Below are 15,706 nucleotides of genomic sequence, written 5' to 3' on the forward strand. Positions count from 1 at the left end.
GTGGAGCTTGCAGTGAGCTGAGATCTGGCCACTGCACTCCAGCCTGGGCAACAGAGCAAGACTCTGTCTCAAAAAAAAAAAAAAAGAAAAGAAATTGGGAGGAATATGGTAGAAATTCTGTATGTGATTTTTCGCTTCCTTCTAGTATTTTATTTTTCATTTACTAATTTATTGTTGAGTAACTGACTAATCTCAAGGTAACATAGTGTAAGAATGTGGTTTTGTATCATCTAGGGTTAAGTTTGTTTTCAGGTTACAGAAAAACTCTGCACATCTGTAATCTCAAGATACATGGGAGGCTGAGACACCAACATGGCCTGAACCTGGGAGGCAGAGGTTGCAGTGAGCCGAGATTGTGCCACTGCCCCGCAGCCTGGGTAACAGAGTAATACTCTGTCTCAAAACAAAACAAAAACCTAAATTAATGGTTGCTTAAGCAAGATAAAACTTCATTTCCAAGATGGGTAGTGTTTGAGCCATCCCTGGCAGCATAATGTCTGGAATGCAGAGAAGAAGAGGTAAAAGGTGTGCACATTTTTTTTTTTTTTTTTTTTTTAAGATTTATCTGGATGCTAATACATGATGCTTTCACTAAAACTTTATCACATGGTCATGCCTAGTTGCAAATGTATTCCTTATTCTACTCAACCATGTATTCTGTGGAAAGTCTGGGATTTTTTACTAAGGAAGAAAGGGAATATGTAGATAGTGTAGGTTCTGGAAGTGGGACTTGAGAGAGAGAGAGACAAACTAACGTATCATCTTCTGTAGGTGGAAAATTGAGGCCTAGAGTTTTTTACTTTGCAAGTGAGCAGCAGAGCCTACAGCACCTATTATCTAAGTTTGATGTCCAAAAAAATCACACTTGTCTTCTAGTATCTCAATACAGTTTCTGTGTTTTTATGTTCTTACATTTTTACTTCGTTATTAACAGATTTAATTTCAGTAGTGTTTCTTACCAAAGCTCTTGCAACCATTTTTCCCTTAGACATAGAAGACACTCAGGTAACTCTGAAGGTTAATGTCTTTGTGTTAACAAAGTAAATATTTGTTGAAAAAATGTTTAAGACAATACCAGACATTTTTTTGGTTCTACTTCAATATAATATTTCACAGCAGATGTTTGTAAAGTAATTCCTTAGTGAAGAAAAATAGTTCTATCAATCACATGTTTTTCTATTAAAATTTTCATATATCTTAGTCTTTTAAAATCAACTTTTTCCTTCTCAAAAGGCAGCATTACTTACCAGCTTATGGTGATGCCTTTTGCTTTCCTATAATTTTATTTTCCACCTTAAAAATATAGATAAGTATTCCATTTTGCTTAGACCTTTTTTTTAAAGTAAGGGACTATATAATGGAATGTGGTGGAGTTGTGGGTTATTTCACTGTAACTCATTTAGTTTACTGACTTTGCTAATGTCAGGATTCCAAGAATTTTCTAATTTCCTGATAATAAATTGATAGTTAATGTTTTTCCATGACTTTGACTTTCCACATCATGGAAACTACCTGGTAAGGGATTTCTGAATTAGGATCATTCCTTATTTTCAATTTTGAACACATGTTTAACAAACAGTAGAAATATACTGTTAGCTTAGTTACCAATAGACCTTTTAAACCATTTTTTATCATTGGCTGTTTTAAACATATATAAAAGTGGAGAGTTTAATGGACCTCATGTACCCATCACCCAGCCTTAACATTTATCAATACATGGTCTATCTTATTTCATCTGTTGTCCCTGTCCCGCTATTGGAGTGTTTTAAAGCAGATACAAGATGTAATTTCTTCTATAACTATTTCATTATGCTTCTCTAAAAGATAAAATCAACCCCCTCTTTAACATAACAGAAAACCATTATCACCTATGAAAGTTAATGACTCATTAATATCCAGCTAGTGAGTATTCAGGAGTCCCTCATTGTCTCATAAATGCTTTTTATGTTTGGTTTTACAGATTAGAAATCAAACAAGATCCATACATAGTATTTAGCTTATATGTCTCTTAAGTCGCTCTTAATTTATAGGTTCTCTTTCTCGCTTTCTTTGTTTTTGTCTCCAATAGACCCTAAATAAAGTTCTTTTCAAAAATTTCTTTTGCCATATATTCTGTTGACATTTGTGCTGTTTTTGCTTCTGTATTCATGTATTGAGGTTTCTCCTTTATACACGAAGATGTTTTCTTTTTCTTTTTTTTAAGGCGGAATCTTACTGTGTTGCCCAGGCTGGAGTGCACTGGTGCGATCTTGGATCACTGCAGCCTCCGCCCCCTGAGTTCAAGCAATCCTCCTGCCTCAGCCTCCGAAGTAGCTGGGAGTACAGGTGTGCGCCACCACTCCTGGCTAATTTTTTTATTTTTAGTAGATAGGGAGTTTTGCTGTGTTGGCCAGGCTGGTCTCGAACTCCTGACCTCAGATGATCCACCCACCTTAGCCTCCCAAAGTGCTGGGATTATAGGCATGAGCCACTGCGCCTGGTCGGTTTTCCATGTTAAAATGTCTTTAGAAGGTAGTCATTTAAAAAAGTTTGCAAATACATTTTAGAGAAACTAGCAGTGTTTGAAGAGGAGTCTACAAGTACATGGATTTTCACAACCAGCTTACTTTATCATGGTTTACTTTGGTGTTTCAGTCATATAACCTTGGGTATTCTCTGTGCTACCTTTATTTTTTGAGGAAATTTATACCATATAGTTTAAATATAATTCATAATCAGAAACATTTTCTAAGATTGAATATGAACAGTAAAATTGACATCCCTCATAAGCAGTGTTTTTACATGTGATAGGTGAGCAGAGAACTAAAAGTAGACTGTTTTTCCCATGAGTTTGTGTATTTGCAGGTAGGTAATTTTTAAATCATGGTATCAGGTTTAAGGGAAGAGATCTCATATTGCAGTGTTTTAAAAGAACATAATGTTCTTCCATCTCAGAAGAGGAAGTAGGTTTTCAGGTAGTCACAATTTATTAAGTACTAAAAATAATATTTTAATGCTAATTAAGTTTACTTAAAATTTAAATAAAATTTCATTTTGATGAGTATTAAAATTGCCGTGCTATATCCACACCTCTTTAAAAGAAACATGACTGCTATTGTATGCAAAATCAATTTACTTTTTTTTTTTGTGCATTACAGCAATGTTTGGTGTATGTTGGATGCATATAAAATAAATTTGTTAAAAAAAAGGAGCGTGTATTAGTTTGCTAGGCTGGTCTAACAAAACACCACAAACTAGGTGGCTTAAACCACAGAAATTTATTGTCTCACAATTCTGGAGATTAGAAGTCTGAAATCAAAGTATCATCAGGGTTGATTTCTTCTGAGGACTCTGAAGAAAAATCTGTTCCACGATCTTTCTGTAGCTTCAGTTGGTTTGCTGGTAATCTTGGACAGTCTTTGGTTTGTAGGAGCATCACCTAATCTCTTCCTTATGTTCGCATGGTGATCTATTTGTCTTCTTCCAAATTTCTCTTTTTTATAAGGACACTGGATGAGGGCTCACCTTAATGACCTAATATTAACTAATTATATCTGCATCGAGCCTGTTACTAATAAGGTCACATTCACAGGTACTAGAGGTTAGGACTTCAACATATGAATTTGGGGGCAGGAACACAATTCAACCCATGACAGTGTTTTACTGAATATATAGTGAAATAGATAGTAAAATATAGATCAATAAATTGGTAAATGTTGCTTTTATTTATTTAGAATGAATGCCCTGCCTTCTAAAACTGATTACAGTCATTTCAAATAAAAGCTGTATATACTAGTAAAGCACTTCCATTAAGAAATAAAAACATTAAGAAACCATACCTAGGGAGGAAAAACTAAACCTATTAAATATGTAGTCTAGTTTAGCTCCCAAAATTGACTTTTAAATTTAGTTATAAAATTCCATAAAGTGAACACAATTCTATCATTTTGTCAGAGTAGAAAGATAGTTTTCTGAAACCGTATTTTAACAGTATTTTGCCATATTAGTCTTTTCATGGAAAAGATTTCAGAAAACAAAATCATAGACAATGTCTTTATTAGTGGTTTTATCACAGTATAGAGAAATTCTTCACATGAGTCTTTCATACTTCAAAATAAAGTTAAATCATTATTTTCCATGTTACATAGATGTTGTGGTTCAAGTGTGTAATTTTCAGTAATCTATCCAAGGGCAAATCTTAAAATATTAAATCTAAGAGAATTGCATGAATAACATGCCCCTTACCTTGTTCTCATGTATCAGTTTTATTATTCTGCTTTTCCATTTATTCACCAATTCTCATTCTGCTTTGAGTTAGATGTCAGATGAAATGGTTAAAGTACTGTCTGCACTTAAACTTACTAATATGTCTATTTCAGTGGAATAAATAAGGTTCATGATAAAAGTTTAAGACGATTTCTAAAATCTTTTGTAGTGATTTGGCAGAGGTTTATAAATGATTGTGCTTTTTCTTGTTGGTAAATAAAGTGCTTTGACTTAGTTTCTAATTATATAATTATTCCAAATTATGAGAAAAATTTAAAACCATGCTTTTTCTGTATGTGTGAAGAATGTTTTTGACTTTTAGTTTGTAGCACTTCCAACTGATGAAAGCTCTAGCATCTGCATCTAGCCAAATATTAAGAGGTATGGGTTGTGCTTGGGAACACCAGGTATTGTAAGCATTAATAATAGTTAATAATTAATAATGTAATCTATTAATAATTAGTAACAGGAATATTAGTGTTGTTTTAATGTGGCAAGCATTGTGGTAAATGTTTCACATATATTAACTCAATTATTATAACAATTATGTTACTTTTATACTATTACTCTGTTTAAGTAATGGCTAAATCGAGGCACAAAGAAGTTAAGCAACTTACTGGTCACAGAACTAGTAAATATGGAGCTGGGATTTGAACCCAGGTACTCTGACTTCAGAAGCTTGTTTTTAAAGACTGAACTGATGATTGCTTTCAGAAAATTTTTATTGACTTCAAGTTCACGGATTTCTTTCCTCAGCTGTGTCCAGTCTGTGATAAGCCAATTGGAAGAATTCTTTATTGCTGATAACTTGTTTTTTGTTTCTAGCATTTCCATTTGATTATTTTTTATATTTCCCACTTCTTTACCAAATTTCCCATTGGTTCATATATTTTATCCACTTTTTCCATCGATCCTTTAGCATATTAATTACAGTTTATGATAGCTCCAGTATCTGGGTCAATATCTTGGTCTGGTTCTGTTAACTGCTTTCTCCATAGTGACTTCTTCTTTTTTTTTGGCTCTTTTTGTGTGTCTTGAAATTTTTTATCAAATATTGGACATTATGAGTAAAAAACAGTAGATACTGGGGTAATAGTATTTATGATCGGAAATAGGTATGCCTTGTCTGTCAGACCACCAGTTGGTTAGACTTTGTGCTTTTAGTAGTCCCTGTATGGTGCCTATGCCATAGAAGCTCTTTTCTTTATGTTCTTACCCCTACCCAAGCTATAGACTACTCTTCCTTGTTACTCAGTACCCAGTTTATGGTGAAGGCAGAGGGGTATTTGTTGACTTTGACCCAAAACCTCTGTCTTTGGTAGATTCTGTAAGCCTAAACCTCAGGAGTATGATTTTTGTCAACATTTTTACTCCTCCTGTGAAGCCAAACTCTACTCTGTGTGTGTGTGGTCCTGGATGGAAACAACTTTCCTGCTCCATCCCCAGTGGTAGCAGAACGTCTGCTTTGTGTTGGTAGAGGATTTCCTGCCCTTCTTTTGGTGGCTTTTCTTAGTAGGTGCTTTAGTATGTATAATATTAATCTTTAAATTATCACAAATAATATGTCATTTCATGTATCTGATAAGAACCTTATTTAATACACTTTGATTTTTCCATTCTGTGTGCTATTACTGTCATACCTTAGGTTGTTGACAGCATTTTTTTTTTTTGGTCTTTCAATACTTTAAAGATGTTGCTCCATTGCATTCTGGCTTGAATAGTTTCTGAAGAAAAACATGCTATAAATTGTATTTTTATTTTTTTAATTTAATTTTTCTCTTTTTTCCCCTCTGGTTTTCTAAGATTTTTTTCTTTCTCTTTGGTGTTTAGTGATTTGTGAAGTGTTTAGGGTTTTTTTCCTTGCTTGGGATTCATTAAGCTTCTTGGATCTGTGATTTATTTTCTTTTATGAATTTCAGAAAACTCTCAAACATTTTCTTTTTAAATGCTTTTCCTTTCTTTTTTTCTTTTCAGTTCCCGAGACTCTAAATACATATATTTTAGCATGCTCAATATTTCCAGACTGGTTTGGGAAAGTTTGTATGTTTGTTTTCACTCCCTTTTCTCTTTGTGTTGCACTTTGTATAACTTCTTTTGACCTAACTGATTCTTTCTGTGTCCAGTCTGCTGCGAAGCCCATGACTATTATTACTCCATATTGTAATTTTACAAAAAATTATCATTTCCATTATATTATTTTATAGTTTTTATCTGCGGAAATTCTTCATTTGTTAATGAATTTTCTCTGATTTTATACCACATCCTTTGACATATTAATTGTATTTGTTTTAAAGCCCTATCTAATAGTTCCAACATCTGGTCTGTTTCTGGTTCTGTTGACTGTTGTAACTCTTAACAATGAGTCTCTTTTTTTTTTCTTGATTTTGTCATTGAGTGCTGGACATTGTTTAAAAGAATAATAGAGACTGTATATGTCTGGAAATAGGCACACCTATTTTTCTGCCTGGCCATTAATATGGGAGTTTTGAAACTATCTGGTCAATAGTTGAACTGGGTTTGAGCTGGGTTTTGTGTTTTGTTGTTGCTGATTTCAACAAATCACAGCCTTTAAATTTTTCAGTGGTTCCTAGTACTTTGTGATTAGTATTGCATTTGGAGTACTGGAGGATTTTTTCTGGGTTCTTGCTCCACTCTCAGCTTTTAGCAAGTTCTGCACATATCTCTTTGTGCTCTCACTGGTAGTTTACCGTTCCTTATACTTTATTCAAGGCTTGGTGGGGAGGGTAGGACTCGGTTCTCTTGTTGTATCCCTAGTCAGGCAAACCTGTGCACCTGAGTGTCAGGGTGAGTATTAATGATCCTGCAGCTCTCCCTGTCTCTCAGCCTGTCCCCACTGTCCTCAGCCTGGTATCAAAAGGGAGGAGCAGGATACTCAACAATAGCAGACCTTTGCGTTGTTAAGATCCTGGGTGCAAGTAGGAATCAGCCTCGTCCCAGTAGTAGATGGCTTTTTTTTCCTGCCACTCTTTCAGTGGCAGCTGACCTTTGCAGGTGACCAAGGGGTGGTCACATTCCTACCCCTCACTCAGCAGCAGATGGTTTTGTTTCTGCCTCTCTCACAGCAGCTGGGCTTTTCCTTGTGCAGGAGGTATGAGGGTTTACTTTTTAGATATTTGAAATTTATCCTCAATAGCTATCTATATAGCATATTTAAATTGTTGTTTTAGATGGTTAATTCCTGATGAACAAAAGCTGAATCTTAGACTTTCAGAGAAGGATGCCTACTGTTTGGTTTTTATTGTAATTTGTCAATGTGTTTGTTCTTTTCCAGCTTAGGCTTGATTTCCGACTCTTTTCACATGTTTTTCGATAGCACTGCCATTTTGGCTGGACTGGCAGCTTCTGTTATTTCAAAATGGAGAGATAATGATGCTTTCTCTTATGGGTAAGACTTTAAGAAAAAAATCCTTTTTATTGAAGTATAAGATATACACAAAAAAATACTAATCTTAAGCTCAGTGAACACATGTGTAACTTTTGAATCTTTGAAGTCCCCACTCAGGTGTCTTTGAGTTCCTACCTCCCCAAGGGTAATCACTTTCATAACTTCATGGATGAGTTTTTAAACAGTATATAATTGGAATCTACAGTAATTTGTTGAGATTGCTACCATATAGAGGAATTTCTCAACTTCTTTTTGAAGAAGAAAGTTTTAATATATGAAAATAGGCATTTTTTTTTTGCTTTTGCTTTTTTCTTTTTTAATGGGTATTTTGCTGTTGATTTATTTAAAATCATTTTCTAATATGGTTTTGTATTATCCTCTTTAGCTCTGCTTTTATGTAACAGTTCTTATATGCTTGCTGATTTGGACAATTAATCAAATATTTGTAGAGTATCTTTATGCTGAAGGGACTACATTGGACCATCATAGAGGCATAATTTGATTTCCGCCACCTCTGATTGGAGGAAGCAATGGATTTTTTCATTATTTGATTACACTAAGTGTTTCCTTTTTTGAGTTCGTAGAATATTTTGCAGTATAACTGTATATACGTGTAAGCAGAGCTCAGGATGCATACTCTGTTTCTTTCTCTTCCCCACTCTTGTCTTTTCTATTCCTTCTCTCTTCTTTCTTACTGATTCTTCCCCTCTGTCCTTTTCCTTTTCTTCTCTTCCTTTCCCCTGCGAGTGCGCTTTTACATTCTCTTCCTTCTTCATCTGTCTCATATTTTCTTTCTCTCACTCTTGTTCCCATCCTCATCCTCTTACTCTCTCTTATCTTCTCCTGAACTCCCTTTTCCTTCTCTTGTTCTTTGCCTCTTGTACTTGAGCTTGTGCTCATGATCTTTTTTTCTCTCTTCCTTCTTCTGTGCCCCTATACCTTTCCTGTCTTATTCTTTCTTTTCTTCTGCTCTTTTCCTCTACCTTTTAACCCTTTATCTCTTAGGCTCTGTCTCTCCTCCTCCTCTTCTGTTAACTTCTTTAACTCGGTTTCTTTTTTGTCTCCCTTTCCAAGTCTCTCTTTCCTTCTTTCACTGATTCTCCTTCCCTGAGCTCTCCCTTTCCTGTGCAGTTTCTCTTACTCTCTCTCTGTCCTTTTTACATCCATCTTCTTACATGCACTCTCTTAGGCCTCTTGTTATGTTTTTTACTTTTGGTCCTTCACTGCTCCCTCTTTCTCTCTGGCTTTGCTTCTTTCCTTTAGCAAGCACACACTGTTTCTTTCACATGTTCTTGTTCTTGTTCTCTTTAGATATTTATTGAGGGTTCATATGAGTCAAATACTTTTCTAGTTCTAATGATGTAAAAATGATCTAATAATGTAAAGACATGCCTCCTGCCTTGCAAGAACTTGTCTCTTGGGGAAACAGTTTAGTAAAAGTATAATAATAGCTTTATATTGTGACAGTTGCTAAAAAGGAGATGTGAAGTTCTGTGGCAGAACTTGCTGATTTTAGTTATAACCAAGGGATATGGTTATTTGTTTAATTAGAAAAAGTGAGCCAAAAAATACTAGTTGTGCATTTTATAATACAGAGCAGTAGATCCTGTGTATCTATAAATTCAAACAGCTTGACAGCTCAGATAAGAACACTTTTTATGGCTTGATATTGGTGATTTGCAAATAATTTAAACAGTGGTTACTAAAAGATTCTTAAGTATATTTTATATTATTAAAGAAAGATTATATCCAAAGTTATAATTTTTGTTGGAAAAATAGTAATCTATATTATATATCAGAAATCTAATTAGAATAGCTTATTCAACAATCTTTCTGAATAAACAGTAGCTGACTATTAAAAATTCTCAGTTCTTTAATGCTTAGAGTTTCTTTTGTTTCCAATTTAGAATGTATTGTCTCCTGCTCTAAAATGGTTTTTAGGAATAGCTTTGAATACCTTCAGTACCATAGCAGATTTTAATATTCAGCTTTAGCTAGTTGATATAAGAGAATAATATTCTTTCCACTTTTAATTTAATCCTGTCCTCTCCTTCTGTGTGTGTTTGTGTGTGTGTGTGTGTGTGTGCGTGCGTATGTGTATGTTGTGTGTGTTTTCTTTTGGGAAAGATTAAAGAATAAAAGCTGGTACAATATGTAACACTATGAATAATTGGTATAGTAGTAAGTAGCATCATTTGTAAACTACTGGTGGCAGTGTATCAAAATGACACTGATTAATTCATGTTAAGCATGGAGTTGAATTCTCGTAAAACCCTCCCAATTCAGGATAACCGCAGTAGCGGACTGACTCTGCAATAGAAGAGTTGGGGAATATGAGAGCAAGCAAGGACTCTTAAGTATTTCTTTAAGTAAAAGTCATCTTTGTGTCTTGCCACACTCTTATTTTTTAAAGAGCAAAGCCAGCATAAAAGTAATATACATCCAGTAGGTAGATAGATACGTACATATGTGCGTATATCCATATGTACCTATACTTAAATCTTTTCTATTTTTCTTCCAGGCTCAAGAATCTAAACACTAACCATACTTAATTAGGCAACAGCACATTCATGAATTACATGTTCTCATTCTAAGACCTTCTCAATCTGTTAAGTAAACAGTTATTTGTAAAGGCAAGTGTGTTTAGTTTTCATGGGTTTTTGTTTTGAACCTACAACCAAGTTTAACAAATATATCTTAAACTCAAGCTAATTAAATCACTCCAACAGTTTATCTGAACTTAGGGAGCACACCTACTAAGCTAGGAATTAGAAACAAAAAGGTGCCTGAAAAACATTCTTGCCTTTGATCTTGAAATCTGGTAGAACTCAAGCACAAAAGACTTTCAGTCAAGCATTAGTTATGGGACTACAAAGGTAGATTAAAAGAAAATACTTTTTACTTTTGGATAGTAACCCTGCTGATTTATTACATAAATTCCTAAGTGTAGGTTATGGAATGCTGGCTGCAAATTATTTGAATTTAATGAACTTTTCTCCAGGAAAAAAAAAAAAAATGTTTTGACAAGTAATATGTTATTTGAATGTGTTAGAAGATAGAAATATGCATTATTTCTGGGATAGAAATACATGCTATGTTGGAATGCACTTGACAGGACAAACTCCAACATAACTTAATAGAGTACATTTTCAGGAATTCTCTTTAAAAATATTTTTATAGTAAAAATTGTATTACCTAGAAGTTAACATAGAAACCTAGGAAAAGCATGAGTTTTGATGCTCTCATTATATTGTTTAAGGACCAAAGTGGTTAACTGCTGTTAGCATCCTTTGAATGATGTTTGAACATGTAAAAATGCTAAGTTAAAGTTGTTCCTGATTACTTTAACTAAGCCAAATATACCATATGGAAAAATAAAATCTTTCCCCAATGCTTCACACAGGTAGGAAGCAGAAAGCTTCAGAACTCCATGGAACAAAAGACAGGTATTTTAAAAATAGTTTAATTAGAATTATGTGAAGCTAAAATTGGTTCTAAAAATAGGTAATTGAAAGTTTATGCTAAATTTATTAATCTTAGAAAAAGTGTTAGAAATATAAATCTCAAGTTGTCACTAGGATAAATCAGAAATAATTTTATTTTCCTTCAGATCAAAGCTCTACTTTTCAAAGATTTGAAAGCTAAAAGGTACAAAGCAGAAAGCATAAAGAGTTCTTAGAAAAAGAGAAATTAATAAGTTTAAAAAATCCCTTTTACCAGACCCTTTGTTTTACTTTTTATCTGTTAATCCTTCTTTGTTTGTCCACTTGTCTGGTTCTGTTTTTCCTTCTCCAGTAACAACTTGAGATTTAAATTTCTGTGAAAGGTCTTTCTAAAACTACTTACTCTTAAAGTCTTTTGATTGGCTTGTAAAAATCTGTGTTTTGTGGCATTCTGCTTTTAAACAATTCATAATAATTCATTTCCTCATTTCTACTGTACATAAAATAAAATGTACTGTACTATAAACACTAGGACTTTGCTAACCACTTATAACCATGTAATATGGTTTGGAATCTCTGAATGTATGTAATTTTATGATTTAATTTTTAAGAAATAAGAATTAAGTTATTGACTTTGTTCCTCTTTAGGTATGTTAGAGCGGAAGTTCTGGCTGGCTTTGTCAATGGCCTATTTTTGATCTTCACTGCTTTTTTTATTTTCTCAGAAGGAGTTGAGGTATAGTAGATAATGATTAAAGTCAATAAATTACATTTCTGTAATGAAAATGTTTATTAATTAAAGATATATAACAGAGCTTTTTCCGACTATTATTAAATATAGTGAACAATCTTGGATTAGATATTATGTGCGTACAAGAGGAACTTGCAAAATAGTTGGAAAATTAAATATATATGAATCTTCTTGGAATTGAAAACAATTAAATGATAATGCTTTACAAGTTATGGATGAAGTGTTAACACTATGAAATGTAGAGGTACAATCTGGATAGTGAGGTCAATAGGGAAGTATTTCTAAAGAAATTACAACCTGAGAGTTTTGCCAGTGAATCTTTAACATTTGGTGTATTTTTTTAAAAAGTAAGAAAATGTAAAGATTAGTGAACTTAAATGAAAGACAGTATTTTTTTTTTTTTTTTTTTGAGATGGAATCTCGCTCTGTTGCCCAGGCTGGAGTGTAGTGGCACGATCTTGGCTTACTGCAACCTCCGCCTCCTGGGTCTAAGCGATTCTCCTGCCTCAGCCTCCTGAGTAGGTTGGATTACAGGCACCCACCACCATGCCCAGCTAATTTTTTTTTTTTAGTAGAGATGGGGTTTCACCATGTTGGTCAGGTTGGTCTTGAACTCCTGACCTCAGGTGATCCGCCTGCCTCAGCCTCCCAAAGTGCTGGGATTACAGGCGTGAGCCATGAAAGGCAGCATTTTAAGATACCAAATAAGAACAAGTTTTGGACAAAATGTTTATGCTTTTAAACATTTATATTTATTGTAAAATAGTAATTGTTACTTTTTCTACAGTATGTGAGCACTGGTTTTATTTCTATGAACTGTTTTGGGAGGTTTTTTTAGTGCTTTTAATTCCAAAAATAACTGAAAGTGTTTAATATTGTCTTATGATTTTGTTAGTTGATCAATCAGAAATAATTTCTATGCCATTTGTTTGTTTTCTAGAGAGCATTAGCCCCTCCGGATGTCCACCATGAGAGACTGCTACTTGTTTCCATTCTTGGGTTTGTGGTAAACCTAATAGGAATATTTGTTTTCAAACATGGAGGTCATGGACATTCTCATGGCTCTGGTATGATGGTTGGAACGCTTTGTTTCTGTGTTTTCTACTAGGTTTCTGTCATAATTATTTACTTGAGAGAATTGTTAATTTAAGTTAAACTATATTGATTTCTGATGACAAAAGTAATATGTCAACAGACTATATGAATATCTTCCTGAACTATCCCTTTCACTTCTTTATGCCCCTCCATCTCAGTGCCTTCTCAGAGCTGTGCTTGTTATCATGGATCCCACCAGACCGCAGTAACTTATCTTTTTAGTGTGATATCATTTATATAAGATGAACAAATATCGGAAAACCACAAAACAAATCTACTTGTCAAAAAGTTTTGTGTGGGCTGGGCACAGTGGCTTACACCTATAATCCCAGCACTTTGGGAGGCCAAGGCAGGTGGATCACTTGAATCCAGGAGTTTGAGACCAGCCTGGGCGATATGGCGAAACCCCATCTCTTCAGAAAAATACAAATTTAGCCAGGCATGCTAGGCGACAGAGTGAGACTCCGTCTCAAAAAAAAAAAAAAAAAAAAAAAAACAGGCATGGTGGCGCATGCCTGTAGTCTTAGCCACTCAGGAGGTTGAGATGGGAGAGTCGCTTGAGCCCGGGAGATGGAGGTTGCAGTGAGCCGAGATCGTGCCACTGCACTGCAACCTGACTGACAGAGCAAGACTCTGTCTAAAAAAAAAAAAAAAAAAAGAGTATGTGTTTATGAAATGTACTATGTAAATATGTCTTGGAGATCCTGATAGTCATGATTTTTTCATATGGTGCAGTGCTGGATTTAATTTACTGATATTTAGAATTTTTGTAAAAATGATAAAAGACTTGGATAGCATCCACTCTTTTTCTGTCCTTTAGAATAGCTTGTATAAGATGCTTCTCGGTGGTTTAGTTGTTTTTAGGTATGCTGTGGAGAGAGGATTCTGCATTCTTTTGCATTTAGCTTTTTCTACCTGCTTTAATGTAATTTTACTGATTCTGTTACCAAATGCAGCAACTTTCTTGTGTCTGCCTTAATGTGAGCATTTGCATATGTCTTGTTAATCTTTGTTAGTGTGTATAAGAGTACTTTGAAAACTTTAGGCCATAAATTTTGTCTTTGTTGTTTACTGCCTCATCTCCAATGCCTAGAATAATTCCTATAATATAAAATGTTACAAATAAATAATTCTCAAATGAATGAATAACATTATGTGACCTCTTTGGATATATCTGTATACTTCCAGTCAGTACTTATTTTCATTTCCAGTAATGTCTGTTACTTTCCTCTATGCTTTCATTACCTTATGGTACTCCATAGCAGGAACTTAGGATCATTTTAATAAATCTATAACACTTTTTACAAGTAAATGTTTATTGAATTGATCTGAGTTTAGAGCTTATTCTTTGTACTAGTGTCAGTATAATTGTAACCATTTATATGTTTTTACATACCTTCTGCCCTATCACTTTGTCTTCTAGGCCATGGACACAGTCATTCCCTCTTTAATGGTGCTCTAGATCAGGCACATGGCCATGTCGATCATTGCCACAGCCATGAAGTGAAACATGGTGCTGCACATAGCCATGATCATGCTCACGGACATGGACACTTTCATTCTCATGGTGAGTACAGCCTAAAGACAAGTGGACAGCCTCCAAATAAACAAGAGTTTTGTGGATTACTTTTCCTAGTTGAAATAGTTTATTAAAAAGATACTCAATCAACTTCTTTTCTAAGGAATCAGTCTAAATGGCTCCCAGGGCTAGTTTATTTTTTGTATAGTGTGAAATTAACTCAGTATAAGGCAGTGGATGCTAGCTTTTTTCCAGGGGGTGTATCATAATACAGTGCCACTCTCTTATGTATTTATTTTTAATTTTTGTGGGTACATAGTAGGTATATATATTTATGGGTTACATGAGACATTTTGGTACAGGCATGTAATACATAGTAATCACATAAGGGTAAATGGGGTTTCCATCCCCTCAACCATTTATCATGTGTTAAAATCAATCCAATTATACTCTTAGTTATTTTAAAATGTGCAGTGAAATTGCAATTTGACAATAGTCACTCTGTTCTAGCAAATACTAGGTCGTATTCATTCAACTATTTTTTTGTACTCATTAGCCATCCCCCCTTTCCTCCCCCCAAATGCCACTATTTTAAATGAGTGTTAGTGAATGAGGAGCAATTGCATTTTAGGAAATGAAAATCATAATTTTTTAAGCATCATGAGGACTTTTGTGCTATATTGGCTTATAAAAATATGGTAGAGGTTTTCAGTTTTTCACATTTGTATTATAATTTTTGATGTCTGTTACCTGATGTTTACCTCTATTTTTTTTTAGAAATCTTTGGATGCTTACTTTTATAGCATTAGGTACTAACTTATGAGGTGTTTGTCAACTTAATATTTTATTTTGAATTATATTTTACGTAGTTTATAAAGTGTAGGTTAATAGAAGCTGCTTGGGTGACACAATTTGATTACTCTCAATAGAGTGTATACTTAGGTATTATCTTGTATTGGCCGAGCGCGGTGGCTCACACCTGTAATCCCACTACTTTGGGAGGCCGAGGCGGGTGGATCACCTGAGCTCCGGAGTTTGAGACCAGCCTGACAACGTGTGGAAACTCCGTCTCTACCAAAAATACAAAATTAGCCGGGTGTAGTGGCACATGCCTGTAATCCCACCTACTCCAGAGGCTGAGGCAGGAGAATGATTTAAACTCGGGAGGCAGAGGTTACTGTGAGCCGAGATCGCGCCATTGCACTCCAGCCTGGGCAACAAGAGCAAAACTCCATCTCCAAAAAAAA

General features: G+C 34.5%; 1 protein-coding gene across 1 annotated transcript in view; it reads left to right on the plus strand.

The window, feature by feature from the left end:
• The window catches only part of SLC30A7 (solute carrier family 30 (zinc transporter), member 7), a 92,888-nt gene that overhangs the window by 3,388 nt on the left and 73,794 nt on the right, over nucleotides 1-15,706 (plus strand). The window contains exons 3-6 of the mRNA XM_011935201.1: nucleotides 7,538-7,651; nucleotides 11,743-11,830; nucleotides 12,786-12,912; nucleotides 14,364-14,507. Of these exons, the coding sequence (XP_011790591.1) occupies nucleotides 7,538-7,651; nucleotides 11,743-11,830; nucleotides 12,786-12,912; nucleotides 14,364-14,507 (473 nt within the window). The remainder of the gene's footprint in view (nucleotides 1-7,537; nucleotides 7,652-11,742; nucleotides 11,831-12,785; nucleotides 12,913-14,363; nucleotides 14,508-15,706) is intronic.

This window comes from Colobus angolensis, unplaced genomic scaffold, assembly GCF_000951035.1.
Source record: "Colobus angolensis palliatus isolate OR3802 unplaced genomic scaffold, Cang.pa_1.0 Scaffold141, whole genome shotgun sequence".
NCBI lineage: Eukaryota > Metazoa > Chordata > Mammalia > Primates > Cercopithecidae > Colobus > Colobus angolensis.